Genomic DNA, 14,978 nt, shown 5'->3' on the forward strand with positions numbered 1-14,978 from the left:
TATATATATATATATGTGTGTGTGTGTGTATATGTATATGCGGCTTTTGCGCGAAAGGAGGTCGAGTCCGTGGTATAACGCGATGCCGACGAATAGGAGGCGCGGTTTTCTTTTTTTTTCTTTTTATCATGCGTCGGACTATAGGTACATTTATATGAGTTTTGTATACCTTGTCCTCGATAGGTTCAGCGGGAACATTGCTTTTTTGTTTGGGGTATTGCGTCTTTCAATATTTGTGAGAAGCGGCGTGAAATGGCTGCTGGGGGCACGACTGTTTTGCGATAAAACACCGTCCGCGAGCTATAATAATAGGCCGTGCGTCGCTGAGAATTCGAAAACCAACGACGACGCCGTTGGCTACCGGTGATTCATTTTAAAAGACTATTAGACAATCCGACGCAATAACTCGGAACTCGACAATGTGTAACTATTTCATCCCACTTTCGGAGCAGAAAACTATTGGCTTCCATAAGGCGACGGTTTTAGCCGCCGCGCCGTCTTACGATGCAAAGAGAGCCAAAAGCACCCCATCATGCAGCAGTACGTACTAATTCGAAAAATCGCAAAACGTTCAAAAAGAGAGCCGCATCTCTAATGGTCGCTGACACCGCTCGCCGTCGGCCAAGTCAGCACACGCGCGGATGACTCACCTATAGGCATCGTCTCTCTCTCTCTCTCCCACTTGTCTTCTATATGCTTATATCACATTCGTGCGCGCAGCAGCGGCAAACAAACCCGCGCGCACGACCGCGAGGCGACAGCCAAAAATACTTGCGCGCGAATATTCGGGTCTGTGTGCGCGCGGCGAAAACGAATTTGAAAATGAGAGCGCGGAGGAACCGGTCCGGAGTATATAATGTGTGCTTCTTACAGCGCGAGAGACCAAAACCTACTTCCCGAAAAAAAGCCGTTATTATCGCGCGTGTGTATACACGTATGTGTTCTCTCTCTCTCTCTCTCTCTCTCTCTCTCTCTGTCTCTCTCTCTCTCTCTCTCTCTCTCTCTCTCTCTCTCTCTCTCTCTCTCTCGTGTGCGCGCGTACAACACATCGGACAAAGCAGCTTCATATAAGCTGCTACCTACGCGCGCGCGAGAGAGGAAGGAAGGCAGAGAGGCAAGGTCGGAAGTTGACAGTGGCCCGCGGCTGGGCACGTCATATTTGCTCGTTAAGGAGAGCGCGGCTTTATCGGCCGAACGACGACGAGCGCTGCTCTGTATTCCGCGCGCGACGTTTCCGCTCTTTCCTCTCTTCTATATCTGTATAAAGGAGTGTATACCTGAGTGTTGTAGGAGTTTCGCAAACAACAGCTTGAGCAACGGCTCGAAACTCTTTGCGGAGGGCCTCTCTGGCCTTGAGCCGGCCTGCTGCGCTCTATACGCGGATTCGAACGCGTTTGACGGAGGCTACAGCGGCGATTTTCGAGCGAGGGCTTTTTTGACGTTTCTCATGACGAATCGCCGACTGATGTCTTCGCGCGCAAAACTCTTTGTCGAGAAAAAAGATTTATCGAGTCGCTTAAAGTTGATCTGTTACACGCGGCCGTCGCGTTCGATTTCAATTTTCACGGTCAAACGCATCAACCGCCGCGCTCCCGCTCCTGCAGCTTATTCCTCGACGAAGCGTATTATAAACATACAGCTCTCCGGCCAGAGGAAGCCCTACACATCCGAGCACCCGCACCTATATACACTCGCAGTCCTCTTTGCAGTAAAGGCGCTCGGTAGCGGGGGGAGGAGGAGAGAGCTCGCGGGCTGCGGTATAGTAGTCGGCGGCGCGCAATCAGTCAGTGTTCTCCGCGAAGCCGGCGCGCAAGCACAGCACGATCGCCAGGCGCGCGCGCGCGCTCAAACCGAGAGAGGAGGCGCACCAGCATCGCACGGTGTTCTTCTACCTGCCAGTGTGTGTGTGTGTGTGTGTGTGTGTGTGTGTATGTGCGTGTGCCACGTGAAAATCCGCGCTTGCTCCTCTTCTCGTTCCCACGAGCTGTTACCTCTCTTTCTCTCTATCTCGTTTTGCTCTGCAGCGCAAATTCGTACACACTAGTCATCGATGCGCGCGCGGGATATTAGCTGCTCCGCCGTTGTAGCGTATTATACGCTGTGTCGCGCTGAGCGCAATTAGAAAGCGTATACGCGCGGCTCGAGAGTCCTGCAGACCCCGCCGACGATTCACTCGCAGAGCCGAGGTATAATCTCGATTTACGCTCCGCTGCTGGTAGGAGAGTGAGAGAGACAGAGAGAAAGAGAGCTGTACTCACAGACAGACAGACAGACAGACAGAAGGAGGAAGGAAGCAGCAGCAGCCGTTGCGGCCATGTTCGGCTTGGCGAGTAGAAAGTTCTTCAAGTACTCGGCCATCGACACGTCCCTCTCCGTCGATGTTGAGGACACCGTCACGTGTTTCTGCAGGTCCGGCTATCCGTGACTCCTCTTCGCTCTTTGCTCTGCAGAGCACCTTCATTACACGGGCGCTTGTGCAGTGTATACTGTATACGTATATCGTGTCGCCAGTGTGTAATACATCATCTGTCTCGCGCACAGCAACTCTTTCTCTCCTCCACAGCAGCCCGCCAAATGCCGACGCCGCTGCTCGCTTATAACAGGATAACCATAGTGCGCCTCCATATCCGTACATACTGTATCATCGCAATGTTCAAGTTCAATCTAGTCGCCGTGTGTCTCGCCTCTCTGTAACAGAGGATCCCGTAGATATCGCACATCAGCTGTAACAAGTATACAATACCGCAGCAACTCCCGAGGCAGCTATCGCAGTGCAGCGCGTGGATGTGCAGTGTGTGCGCGCAGCTTTTTTCACTCCACTAATTCCCTTTTCAATAGAAAGTCGCACTCCCGACTCTTGACGTAATCTCTTTCTCTCTCTCGCTCGCACTCTGCAGGGATTTCGCAAGGCGCCGCCATCAGGAGAGAGAAAGAAATCGCTCGTGTGAAATCGGAAACTTGGCGCGTAGGAAAAATCATCCTCGCGTTGTTCTTCTTCTGCTTACGAGTACAACAGCAACAACGCGTATACACGTACGCTCATGTCGTATCCCGCTGCAGTATCATACAGAGGCAAGCGTAGACCACTGCCGGAGTGTATATAGCAAGTAATCTCCGTTAGATCGGAGAATCCCTCGCTCGCTGCCGCTATATAAGTATACCGCTGCTGTGTATGTGTGGGCCTGCTAGCAGTGAGAGAGAGAAAAAAAAGAAGTGTAATGTGCGTAATAATTATGTCCGAGGAGAAACCGGCTCTGTCACATTGTCTAACGGCGTTCTTGTTCAAAAGAAGGTAAGTCCCTCTGATGCGATCGTCGAGCCTTGTATTATGTATGCGCACGATTTTACCTAATAATAAAGCGCGCCCTCCCCCGCGTATAGTACTTTCTGCACCGTGTGTGCGTGCGTGTGTGTGTGTGTGTATGTGTATGTGTATGTGTGTGTGTGTGTGTATAAATCGGCGCGCCGCAGCCGCGCGTGATTAAGGTCAGGTCAATATTTGAACTTGCAGTCGTGTATACTGGGCACACTATAATATTGCCGCGCGAAATAAAAGTCCCGGGTTATAGGCAGCGACCCATACGCGCATTTTGTGCTCTGGTCCCTCGGATTTTTCAGAAATTTTGTCATCGCCCTCCCTGCTTAATTGCGTATATTGTGTAGGCGACGATGCGGATTCCCCAAAAAAGGTCAACAAAGCGCATTGTGCGCGCGTGTGGCGCGCACGTCAATCTTCATTATATCCGGATTGATTTTCACACACAGGAGCATATGCATTATATACGCGCAGGGGGTAAGCCTCGCGGTGCGCGATTATTGAATTTCGACTTTATCAGAACCAGCGCAGCGCTCTCTATCTTATCTCTCCGGCTATGCACTTGTTATTTTATATTTCTAGCCGATTAATCGCGGTCTTAATTTTTTTCGGCATAGACACTCGTGCGTGTGTGCGCGCTGCCTTAATCCCCATGGCAGCGAGCGATTATTCTTTCAATCGAATGTTATGTGAAAAATTCAAACGCGCACGCGTCAAGTCTAGGGTTGGCAAAAGATGTTTTCTTCTGCAAAATTGATCGTTCCATTAAAAGTCGCGAGGCGCTCGCGTTCCAGTTGCATTGATTTTCCGCGTGCTTCTTTTTGTTTTACTCCCTCCCTCTCTCTCTCTCTCTCTCTCTTACTCCTTCGCGTTGGTGATAAGGCCATGTCGAGCGCGCTACACACATCGAGAAATGGAGTAAGAACCTTCATCGATCTTTAGCGCTGATGTTGTCGATGTATATATAGCGTCCATAATCGCGCTCGCGCGAACCTTTTCCGCCTGTACTTACTGTGTAACGTCATTATACCGGCGCTTCTTTCTTCGGCTCTCTCTTTTTCCCGCAGTAGCTATATACACACAACACAATCGGATCATTTCCCGACGATGCCGTTAGATCCTAGTTTTTTCGCTTATCTTATCGAACCGTAGTTTTTTCTCTCATTCGCTCCGATGTTTCTTCGAACGGTTGCGCGCAGACTATGCTGTGATCGGGATTTTTCGTTTCTACGCCGCATCGGCACATCGGAAAGGCTTATCTATGTGCTGATGGAGCTGAAATTAAGTGGTTGTTATTAAATTAAGTCTATCGAACGTCTCCGTCATACTGCTGGATTAAATTTTAATTCCACAACGCGTATCGATCGGAAACGCAGGTGACATCGCGCTTTTGCTAACTTATCGATTTGCGCGCCTCTTAAATGTTAAAAGCTGCTACAGCGCCGAAGAAATCGTATAGCGGAAATTTGCGCGAGAGGCGCTTCATTCCCGCGGGAACTCACCAGAGCCGCGTGTTCTATTTAAAGAATCGCCTCGCGGCTCTCTCGTATCAGCGAATCATATATAAATTCAGAACTCTTTACAACGTCGTTTCTTATTCATGCACACACTGCGGGATCAGCTAGACGTATAGAGACAAGGTCGAAGGATTCTGAGGTCATTTATTTCACAAATGCGATGTGTATAGGCAGAAAACTATTTCGAGCATGTACGTACGAGAGCAGCGAAAGAAAACAGTCGACGTTATACACATTCAGCCGCGCACGATTGTCGGTGGCAAAAGTTACAGCCTCGTAACCGTCTTAACCGCATAAAGTAGTGCCGAGTTTATCGTCCCGCTATATGGATCTATATACGTATCCGCGAGCTTGCTCCTCCAAAATTATAAATATAGACGATGATCGTCGAGTATTTCTGTGCAAACTCATTTTCCCGACGACCCACATCCTAGACGTATCTATGCGGAATTACAAATGAAGAACCATAGGAATAATAAAAAAGGGAGTTGCATTATGCAGGAGAGACGCAGTAGGGAGATTTTAAAGGCAACAAGAGGCTCGGCCTTTACTTTGCAACATGACCGAGAGCGCGCAAGGTGCAGTACTTTACTTAATTAAACGCGAGAGAGCACGACGACCGAGCGGCGCCGTCGTTGAGCGTCTTTAATTTTAGCCGTACGTGCGTCGTCTGCTGCTTCTTCTTCGTCTTCTTCTTTCCGATCGCACACTGATTTTCCCTCCCCATCTGTAATATAATGCGCTATATAACACAGATAACGTCCTCGCGCTTTGCTGGTCAGCGAAAAAGGAGAAGAAAATCACTGCGTACTCGAGAGCTACTAGAAGCAGAATATTTTTTTCATTTCTCGCGCTCGTGACGCGCGCGCTCATTGTGAAGTAGTGTAGAAGTAGGCTCGGAAGGTCAAGAGACAATTATTGTTATTATTGGAACGGCCGAAAAACGTGGCCGCCGCCGCAGTCGCGCCAAGGATGTGTGTTGGGTTTATATACCTCTCCGCGCCGCGCGCTTTCACTTCTGCGCAACGAGAAAGAGGGAGAGAGAGAGAGACGTATATACACGCGCGTTACGGATCTTTCGTCAGCCGCCTTGGGAGTGTACACACCTTTTTTCATTACATACATGCATAATGCACACATAGACATCCGCGCGTATACGTATATATTGCTCTTTTTCCGGGGACACAAGCGAATTCGAATTGTATTTATCGTTCATACGGTCCCCGTGACGACGAATCAATGTTCGACCAACGACGACGAATGGAGCGTGTGCAGTACACGGAGAGTTCACACTGCTGCGCGACGAAAGAGTGGGTCTTGACAACAAGCGCAGAATACACGAGGAAGTATATAATATACGCGAGTTCGGAAAAGACAATAGCACGCCGTTATACAACAGGGCTGATGTGCGCAAAACAATACATATAAGGCGCACCAACGACGGGTTATTCCCTCGTAATACGCGGTACATCGATACAGAGAGACAGAGAGAGAGAGAGAGAGAGAGAGAGAGAGAGAGAGAGAGAGAGAGAGAGAGAGTCCGCACTCTCTAGCGCGTATATTGTGGAACGAAAATGGAAGATAAACGTCGCCCGTGTTGGGGGAAGCCCTGATTCCTCCGCGTGTTTTCGACGGGGGTGCGAGAGGAGCGGCGGGGGATTCCCGACTGCGCCGCAGTAGATACATGCCGGCTCTATACAGACCGGTGGGAATTACGCTTCGACCTGCCCCCGCTGCGCGCTTAAGCTGCTCGTGTTTAATTTTGAGACCGTCTCCGTTCGGGTGTAAACAGATTTTTTTCTTCATTCGCGCAAGCTATGCGTGTATACAGCAAGTCACGTTCCCTTTCATAATCCGCGTAAACGGTTCCCCGGAGTCTTCGTTTATTATAAGTCGACGGAACTTGAAACTGCCTACAATGAGGCTCGAAAGTTCCATCCGAGGCCCTAAAGGCCACCGAGCGAATCGATCGTCCTCGCGACCGACCTTCGCACTCCGCGATAGAATTCGTTTCAACCCTTCGACTCGCCCGCGTCCCCGATTGTTTTTATAGGCGGATCCGGTTTACACGGCCATCGCGCGTCCCTATAGTTCTCGTAAACAGACTATTATCCTCCGAGACGACGGCGACGATGCGGTGGCGTCCGGGAGGCGCCATCGATCGCTTCAAGAGGCGCCAATCTCCAACGGCGCTGCAACCTCTCCTGGCTCCGTCCATCCTCCATTAAGAGCGTTGCCGTCGCGTCGCTCTCCTCTCTCACTCCTCTGTGTGTTCCCTTACGTTACAGGCTCGTGTACGCACATTTTTAATGCATAAAATACAAGCATCAGAGCCGCCTATACCATACAGACACACGCAAACATAGCGCAGGTGCGGACGCTTGCGCGCGGGGTTATCGATTGTCGCGCACAGTGGGGGAGAGAGAGAAGCCGGCGAGAGTCAGCTGACGCGCGAGAGCCAACAGCTGATCCGTGTATATGCGCGCGCTGCTGATGATATCGGAGAGGGAGACACATCTTATACACTCACTGTGCAACTTCTCTCGATGTGTCCTTCCTCGCTCTCTTTCTTTCTTCCGCTGCAGTTTTCTCGCTTGTATTTGCCCCTTCTTCGGCTCCTCTGACGCAGTCTCGTTTTTTCATCGGCCGTAGAGAACCGTGCAGAGAGAATGTTGTTCACTTTGCTGCTACTGATCCTTCTTCGTTCTTCTCGGACTTTCCGCTGGTCACGTTCCAAAGCAAAATAGACTCGTAAAAAACTCGAGTCAACCGACTTGTGTAGTACACTACACACCGCGGCGACGACAGTCGTAATTTTTTCGCATTGTATAGACGCGTACACGCAAGGAATCAGGAGAGAGAGAGAGAGAGAGAGAGAGAGAGAGAGAGAGAGAGAGAGAGAGAGAGAGAGAGAGAGAGAGAGAGATGTGTATATACCTCCATACCCGCACACAGAGAAGGAGAGAGATAAAACCGCAGAGGGAGAAAGAGAGAAGAGTACACGCATACACACGTAAGACCCAAGGAGTGGGGGATCCTGTCGGTGTCGGAGCAGCAGAGAGAGAGAGAGAGAGAGAGAGAGAGAGAGAGAGAGAGAGAGCGCGAGGCTCAGACTGCAGGGGGGGCGCCCACATCAGTCGCATTTCGGCGCGGATCGCGAGCGGATCCATTCACTATATACTCTCGCACGTCTAACCAATACTCGGAACACGCTTCGTATCGCGGAACAGCTCAGCTGTGCTCCGCTATGGGCTGAGCGCGTCGTCAGTCGTCGTCGGCGTGAGAGTCGTGACCGCGCGGCTAGTCTGTAGCGTGCGGAAAATCGTCGCCGACCGCGCTTTTGTCTACTCGCGCGCAGTGCAGTGTATATACAGAAGAAAAAAATAACCACGACCGTGGGAGAGAGAAAGAGAGAAGGAGCTCGCCGCGCGCGCTCCGAGTGCTATACACGCAGAGCCGTGTGCTGGGTTACGTAAGCGCGAGGAAATTCGTGTTTACGCGCCGTGTGTCGAGGATATCGCGGTCTATCGATTTCGGTGCGCTCCGATGTGGCGAGGGAGAGAGGAGAGAGAGACGAAATTTCCGATCGATAAAAGTGTATATAATATACGGACGGTTGAAAAAAAGAGCGGGAGCGCGCGAGCAAATCTCTGTGGCGGCTGTTATCATTGTTCCCTCACCTGTCAAATTGCCTTCATGTCTCTGATGATGTTTGTGCTGTGTGCAGGCGGGAGAGAGTGAAGGGGGCGCTGGTGACGTGCGATAACAACGATTGGTCATCGGGCAGCTGCATCGGGCGCGCGTTTTGCTGCACCGGACAACTTTTCTGCGTGCGCCTCTAGACTGTTGTTGCGTATACTCGTTGAAATCGATAGCGATTTTGTGTGTGCATTGCATATAGTGTATCGCTGTAAGTCGAGAGGGAAGAGAGAGGATAAGAGCGTCGTGGAGGGCTTACTGAAGCTCGGCATGCTTCGTTCGCCGGCGCGCGGGGCTGTCGCCATATTGGGATCGTCATCAGCGCCAACGACACCGGTCCACCATGCCACTAGCTCGGGTAGCACCTCCGCTAGTAACGCGGTGCACTCGCGACTCTCCCTACTCGACACGTGCCACAGGAAAATACGATTCTTCAGCGAACTTGTTGCGTGAGTCTCTCTACATTCTCCTCATCTTTTTTTCTCTGCAGCCTCGCATTGTATATTATGGCGAATGTGATATCTGCGCAAGCTTGCATCATATGTGTATGTAAATAGAATATGCAACGATTCGTGGAGAACCTGCTGGGAGGGTGAGAGGGGATGCTTAATTCGTATAGTATTTCGCGAGAGGGAAAAGGGGGATAGAGAAGCGCGCGGTGTTTTCTAAAATTAGCGATTCGGATGTACGGCTATATAGTGCAGCGCGTGCAGTAGATACATGCCGTGTACGGTCAGGCGAGGAATGTCGGGCGCTGTACGCTCGAAAATTTTTAACATTCTTCGCGATATTTTAACGCGACCGCACGCTTCTCCACTTTTTATTTCGATAGTTTGCGCTTTCAAATATACTTGTATATAGGATGCACATCCGTATCGCACGACCTCGACTGCGACCGATAGAGGCCTTCGAAATATTCCGCCAGTGTCAGCGAAATGCAAAATTCTCCCCCTCTCTCACCCTTTCAAGAGATCCAAATTTAGAAATTAGCCGAGTCTCGAGCTCTCTATTCTAAAGCCAGTCGACGACCCGGCATTCAACGATGAAAAAAAAAATCCATCAACCCGCACCCCCGATTTACACAGGCGTGCATGTCGATCAACCGCAGCATCGCATTATACTTTCAGCTTCTTATATTTTGCGCGCGCGGAGCTTCGGAGCAAAAAGCGCCTCCCTCGTATGTGTGCTGCCCAATCGAATTAGCGCTGCGTCTCGCGGCGTTATATAGTCGCGGAAGCGTCGTCCGCGTGCGCGCGTTCCAACCTTGGACGTGGCATCAGTCCTGCTAATAAAATTACGGAAGAGCGCGCGCCGACGAGGGAGGTCTTGTTGTTGATCGCGCCAGTGTCGGCGCATCGGTCGCGCACGCATCAGTTTTATAATAACATGCAGCAGCAATCGGGCCAACGCGGCCACTTCTCCAAACCCTTCCTCAGCTACTTTTTCTTTCCGAGAAAGAAGTTACGATCGTTTGTTTATACATATACGTATAGTGTGCCTGCGCGCTACTTTTCGTATATACTTATAGATGTTTTGTTGATTGATGACAAAGAGAGAGAGAGAGAGAGAGAGAGAGAGAGAGAGAGAGAGAGAGAGAGAGAGAGAGAGAGAGAGAGAGAGAGAGAGAGAGCGCGTTGGTCTAATCGCGTGTGTTTTCGGTTTGCAGAAAAGCCCGACGAAAGGAAAAGGATGCGGGAACAACGGAAGACCCGAAGCTCTATCTGGAGGAAGCGGCCCTCGAGAGACAGCTGCCCGACGTCGACCTGAGGGTACTGGTCGACCTACCTCCAGGCCTCGACTACAACGAGTGGCTGGCCTCGCACACCCTCGCACTCTTCGACCACATCAACCTCGTCTACGGCACCATTTCCGAGTTTTGCACGCCCACCGGATGTCCCGACATGACCGGTCCAGGTTTGAGGTGATGAGACAAAATAATGCTCTTTTTATCTTCGACGCCGTCGCAGATTTATTCTCGCGCACTTATGGACGCAAGAGAACGTGATTCAGAATCGCCGCTGAGTCATAGAGAGTTGTTTGTGTTTTGCCGCTGATAACGGCCAGCAGCAGCCGCAGTTTCACTGATTCATTTTGCACGGACTGTATATACTTACTTGTACACTTGCTTGCGACTGCGATTTATTGCTCGAATCGGTTGTCCGCGCGGGTATATGTACTGTGGGCTGGCTCTCACGAAGATACGAAGCCATCGCTTTTCAGATTAAATTTTGCATCGGGCGCGATTCGCTTGCAAATAATTCGATGTGTCGAGAGGAGAAGCAGAAGTACAACGCTTTGCTCTATACGTATTATTGCACTGATTTAACGATCGCGATGTTCATTAGGCTGATAACAGCGAAAGGTGAATGTTTGAAAAGCTCGCTGAAAATTTTACTTCGAATTCAAAAGCTCTTTTCCGCGCTTCGTTGTGTAATTTACTTAGTTTACCTTTTTCACAACTTCGAGTGATGAACGCCAGTATATTCGCTCATTAATTTGACTATTCCAACCGACAACTCTCGACAAAAACGAGATGGTTTTCAGAAAGAAGATTGCGGTTCAAAAATGTAAAATGGAACAATCCGATTTTGTTAGGACACTTCTTATTCTGCCGGAGCCCTCGTTGGCCCGTAATTAACCCAGTTGCATAGTAGCCGAGATTATTAAAATAGAGCAAAAAGCAATTTCAGCTTGGTAGACACTAGTGTATTAAAGCGATTCTAAAGTCTTAAATATATCTTTACAAAACATCGTATTGTGTAAAGGGTTTACAATCTGAACAGCCGATTGCCTAAAAATTAATGCTTCTTGTTTTCCACTTGCAGAACGTATCTGTGGTTCGACGAGAAAGGAAAGAAGACAAGGGTGGCGGCACCGCAGTATATCGATTATGTGATGACCTTTACACAACGCACCGTCAGCGATGAGACTATATTTCCTACAAAATATGGTAAATATGTTAGAATTTCGTTTGAGAATCAGGCTTGATAGAGATATCGATTGTGTCCTCAATCGAAAGAACTGATAAAGAACTAATATCCGATGGTTATGTTGTAAACGTTGTAAATTAGCTTCGAATTTTCAGTTAATTTATACATACACAAGGTCAGCTTGCTAGAAATAGCTTTTCTACCAGGATTTTGTAAACCTCAATCGAGACTTTGCTGTCCTCTATCAAGGAGGAAACAGAGTATATCAAACAACCACACGAAGCGATAAAACTCTCGAGCCATGCGCACACATTCAGACACTCAATTGAACGCACGAAAAAATAAAACTGACTAATGATTAACTTGTTTTGTCTGTTCCCAGCAAACGAATTTCCCAGTTCGTTCGAGTCGATAGTGCGCAAAATCCTGCGGCTACTTTACCACGTAGTGGCACACATTTACCACTGCCACTTCCGGGAGGTGGCACATTTGGGGCTGCACGTACACCTCAACTGTGTCTTCGCCCACCTTACGCTTCTTAATCAGCGCTTTAATCTTATCGATCCCAAGGAGACTGAAATCCTTGGTGACTTAGAGGCTGCACTTTTAGGTAAGCACTATATACGGATTCTTCTCTATATAAAAATGTTCAAAATCTACCTGTGAGTAGGTGTGTAATATGGTCAACGTGTTACAGGTGATTCGACATCGGGGACATCGACGCAGACATCCGGCGCGGCGGAAGCGCCGACGACGACTTCGGGCACTTAGGGATCCCCGCGAGCGGGGCACCAGAGGCCAGAGCCTGCAGTTCCTTGAGGTTTTTGAGATTAGAGATCGTCGCGATATAACAAAAAATACACACACGTACACGTACAGACACGCAGCCACACACGTAAACACATACACATGCCTTTGCTCCTCTGTTACTCTTCTGCTGATGTCTGTCGAGCCTGATGCCGAGGAACGACTGCTTCATCGAGGCTACCCGCGCCGCTGCTGTGATGTGCTGCTGATGCTGCGACCGGCGATAAATACGAGCGAGGATATTAACATAGTTACGTCCTTTTCTCTGTCACTCGCTCGCTCTCTTCCCCTCTGCCTCACTCTGTCTGAGCGTAGACGTGGATCTGGAGGAGACACACGCAGATACATAATAAACACAATATATACATAGCGAGACGGAGAGATAAAACACACAAGTAGTACCTGTAAATAGCAAATTATGAGAAATGAGAAAAAAAGAAACTGTACGATGTAATTAGGTTCCTTCGTTTGCTGTTTGTGAGATTGTACATAATTTATTGCGAGAAAAGTGCGCTGAAGCGAGAAGATAAACCGAGTTATTGACGAATTATAAGTTAGTCCCTGCGAGCGATGAGTGAGAATATATAAATGAGTAATGATATGAAGATGATTTGTTCTGTATAAAAGAAGAAAAAATACAAAGCGCGAAACGATGATAATATTGTAAAGTTATATTGAAAAACAAATATATACCTGGTGTTAAATTACTTCTATCTCATTCGTTATCTTCAGTGTACTTCGAACCCCCGCTTTCATGTGTTGGCGATGCCTCTATCGCCGTGGTTTATTTCGATCAGCCGACAGGATCGAAAGAGCACCGCCAGTTCCCTCATGTAGTAGCCTAGAGCCGTGGCTAGGGGTTCGCAACAGTCGCGGAGTGACGTGGCCACGTTGTAGAATAAAATCAAGAAGGGCTGTATGAGTCCGTTGAACGTTATAGAAAGCAGAGGCTTTATGAAGTAGTCTGCCATCAGCTGGATTACGCCGACCGTCAGAGGTCTAATCAGGCTGAAAAGTATGCAGCGCAAGAATTGCAGTACGAGTGCCGTAATGACGGAAACTATAATGTGCACGTAGCCAAATATCTCGGCCCAGAATTGAGTAATTTTAGAGCTGGTTTCCTCGGCGAACTTCTCCGTCTTCAGAATAGGGGGTAAGTCCGTGGTATGGTAGTATCTGCGATGCAAATATTCACAGATTCGATAATACTGTTGAGCAATGTTATCGAGAAAAGAGCATTTTTTAGAGAGCGTTTTCGTTATAGTAGGATACGGATACGGTTACCCCGAGTTTCCATGATCGAAATAATAGATTTCTATCTTTTCTGGCTGATCGCTGTCTACGTCGTTGTGCGGATTCAATCTGTGTTTCGCGGAACTCCCTATTACGTATTTGAATCGAGAAGTTTTCTTTCGGGGCATTCCTTCCAATACGCCGTAGCATGCAAAAGGCTATATATACGTGAATATAAAAATCAAGTCTCGTGTAAATTAATAAGTGTTTCATAGAATTCATTTCTTAATTCAAACCTTGTCATTGCGAAAATATGGCCTATTTTTGAACTTCGCTTCGTAAGACTTATCTTTTTTATTCACATAGCTCTGTCGGGGCCACTTCAAGTTAAACCGCCGTTTTTCTTTTCTTTCATTACCTTAGTACGAGGTCGTTAAGTCAATATTATATTAATTTATTGTATATATAAGCTTTAATTAATAAATATTTACCATCGACATTCTGGTTGGGCGGATAATATGCGCCGCTATTCGAAGAAAGATATTATTTAGAACGCAGTTTATTGTTTTGCTTTAAGTATTGCTACTATATGCGTAAGTATAGTAGTTAAACTAAACTAAAACTTACAGCTGAAATTGTTGACAAAGACACTGGCGTGTTGGCTCGAAATTAGAATTCAGCACAGGGCAAGGAATGAGTTTAACTTTGCCTAATGTATGCTGCTGATAAAAGCAATCTGGAAGAAAAAAAAATATGAAAAGCTTATCTTATAAATGTTAATACAGGATAATGATGCAAATACTTTGTTGTGGGTTAAGGTTAGTATTGTGGCTGTTCAACTCTGGAGACTTCTGAATTTTTGTTGAACGATCATCCGATTGCAACGAAGTAACATTCGATCTTTCTAACGTATCTGAAGAAGATATTTCATTCTCTAAAGCCATCACCAGATCATGATACTGCTATCGACCGTCAAAGTAAATAGAACTTACAAAACTTTAAAAAACATTGTTTAACAGTAATGGTTAAAACGCATATATAACTGACCAGACTGAAGTTATCAGTTATACATAAAAGAAGAGTTTGAATAATAGTAATGATACCAAAATTTTTTAGTGCAAATAGAAGTGGACAGAAAGTAATTTCCAGTATAACTTTTATTTTTCTAATATGTATAAAATAATATGTAGCTAATTTGATATGATCATTTAAAAATCAAATTAAAAAACCATTTATGGTCTTTTCTTTCATTGCGGTATAGCTTATAATATCATTATGTCATGTATTGTAGTGACTGTATTTTTTCTTCAACAATCTTATTTCTAAACTTACAGTTACTCGCAAAATTTACATGGTCCACAAAATAAAAGTACAATTGATAAAATATAAAAGCAGGTTTTCAAATGTACAACTTAATGCAGTTCTCAAGAAGATTTATCAACATCGATCAACTGCCGGCGTTTTTTCCGTTCGGAA

At 47.4% G+C, this 14,978-nt stretch overlaps 2 protein-coding genes across 9 annotated transcripts in view; one reads left to right on the plus strand and one right to left on the minus strand.

The window, feature by feature from the left end:
• The window catches only part of LOC100114263 (MOB kinase activator-like 2), a 15,013-nt gene extending 2,031 nt beyond the window's left edge, over positions 1–12,982 (plus strand). The window contains exons 1-7 of one of the 8 annotated variants that reach the window (XM_032595970.1): positions 1,770–2,186; positions 2,261–2,409; positions 3,290–3,292; positions 10,199–10,453; positions 11,358–11,482; positions 11,845–12,072; positions 12,160–12,982. In XM_032595970.1, the coding sequence (XP_032451861.1) occupies positions 2,315–2,409; positions 3,290–3,292; positions 10,199–10,453; positions 11,358–11,482; positions 11,845–12,072; positions 12,160–12,233 (780 nt within the window). In that variant the 5' untranslated portion in view covers positions 1,770–2,186; positions 2,261–2,314 and the 3' untranslated portion in view covers positions 12,234–12,982. Of the gene's footprint in view, positions 2,410–3,289; positions 3,293–7,970; positions 8,982–9,729; positions 9,993–10,198; positions 10,454–11,357; positions 11,483–11,844; positions 12,073–12,159 lie in introns of those variants that run through there. The other 7 variants (XM_032595971.1, XM_031931209.2, XM_032595969.1 and 4 more) reach the window with 7 other exon arrangements.
• On the minus strand, positions 12,534–14,604 carry LOC100678583. The gene is made up of 6 exons (XM_031931225.2): positions 14,305–14,604; positions 14,130–14,238; positions 13,994–14,028; positions 13,799–13,920; positions 13,554–13,720; positions 12,534–13,445 (listed from the first exon to the last, which is right to left on the minus strand). The coding sequence occupies exons 1-6, from the start codon at positions 14,444–14,446 to the stop codon at positions 13,022–13,024; spliced, it is 999 nt and encodes a 332-aa protein (XP_031787085.1). The 5' UTR covers positions 14,447–14,604; the 3' UTR covers positions 12,534–13,021.
• Between the last annotated feature and the right edge of the window lie 374 nt (positions 14,605–14,978).

This window comes from Nasonia vitripennis, chromosome 1, assembly GCF_009193385.2.
Source record: "Nasonia vitripennis strain AsymCx chromosome 1, Nvit_psr_1.1, whole genome shotgun sequence".
In the NCBI taxonomy this organism is placed as follows: Eukaryota; Metazoa; Arthropoda; class Insecta; order Hymenoptera; family Pteromalidae; genus Nasonia; species Nasonia vitripennis.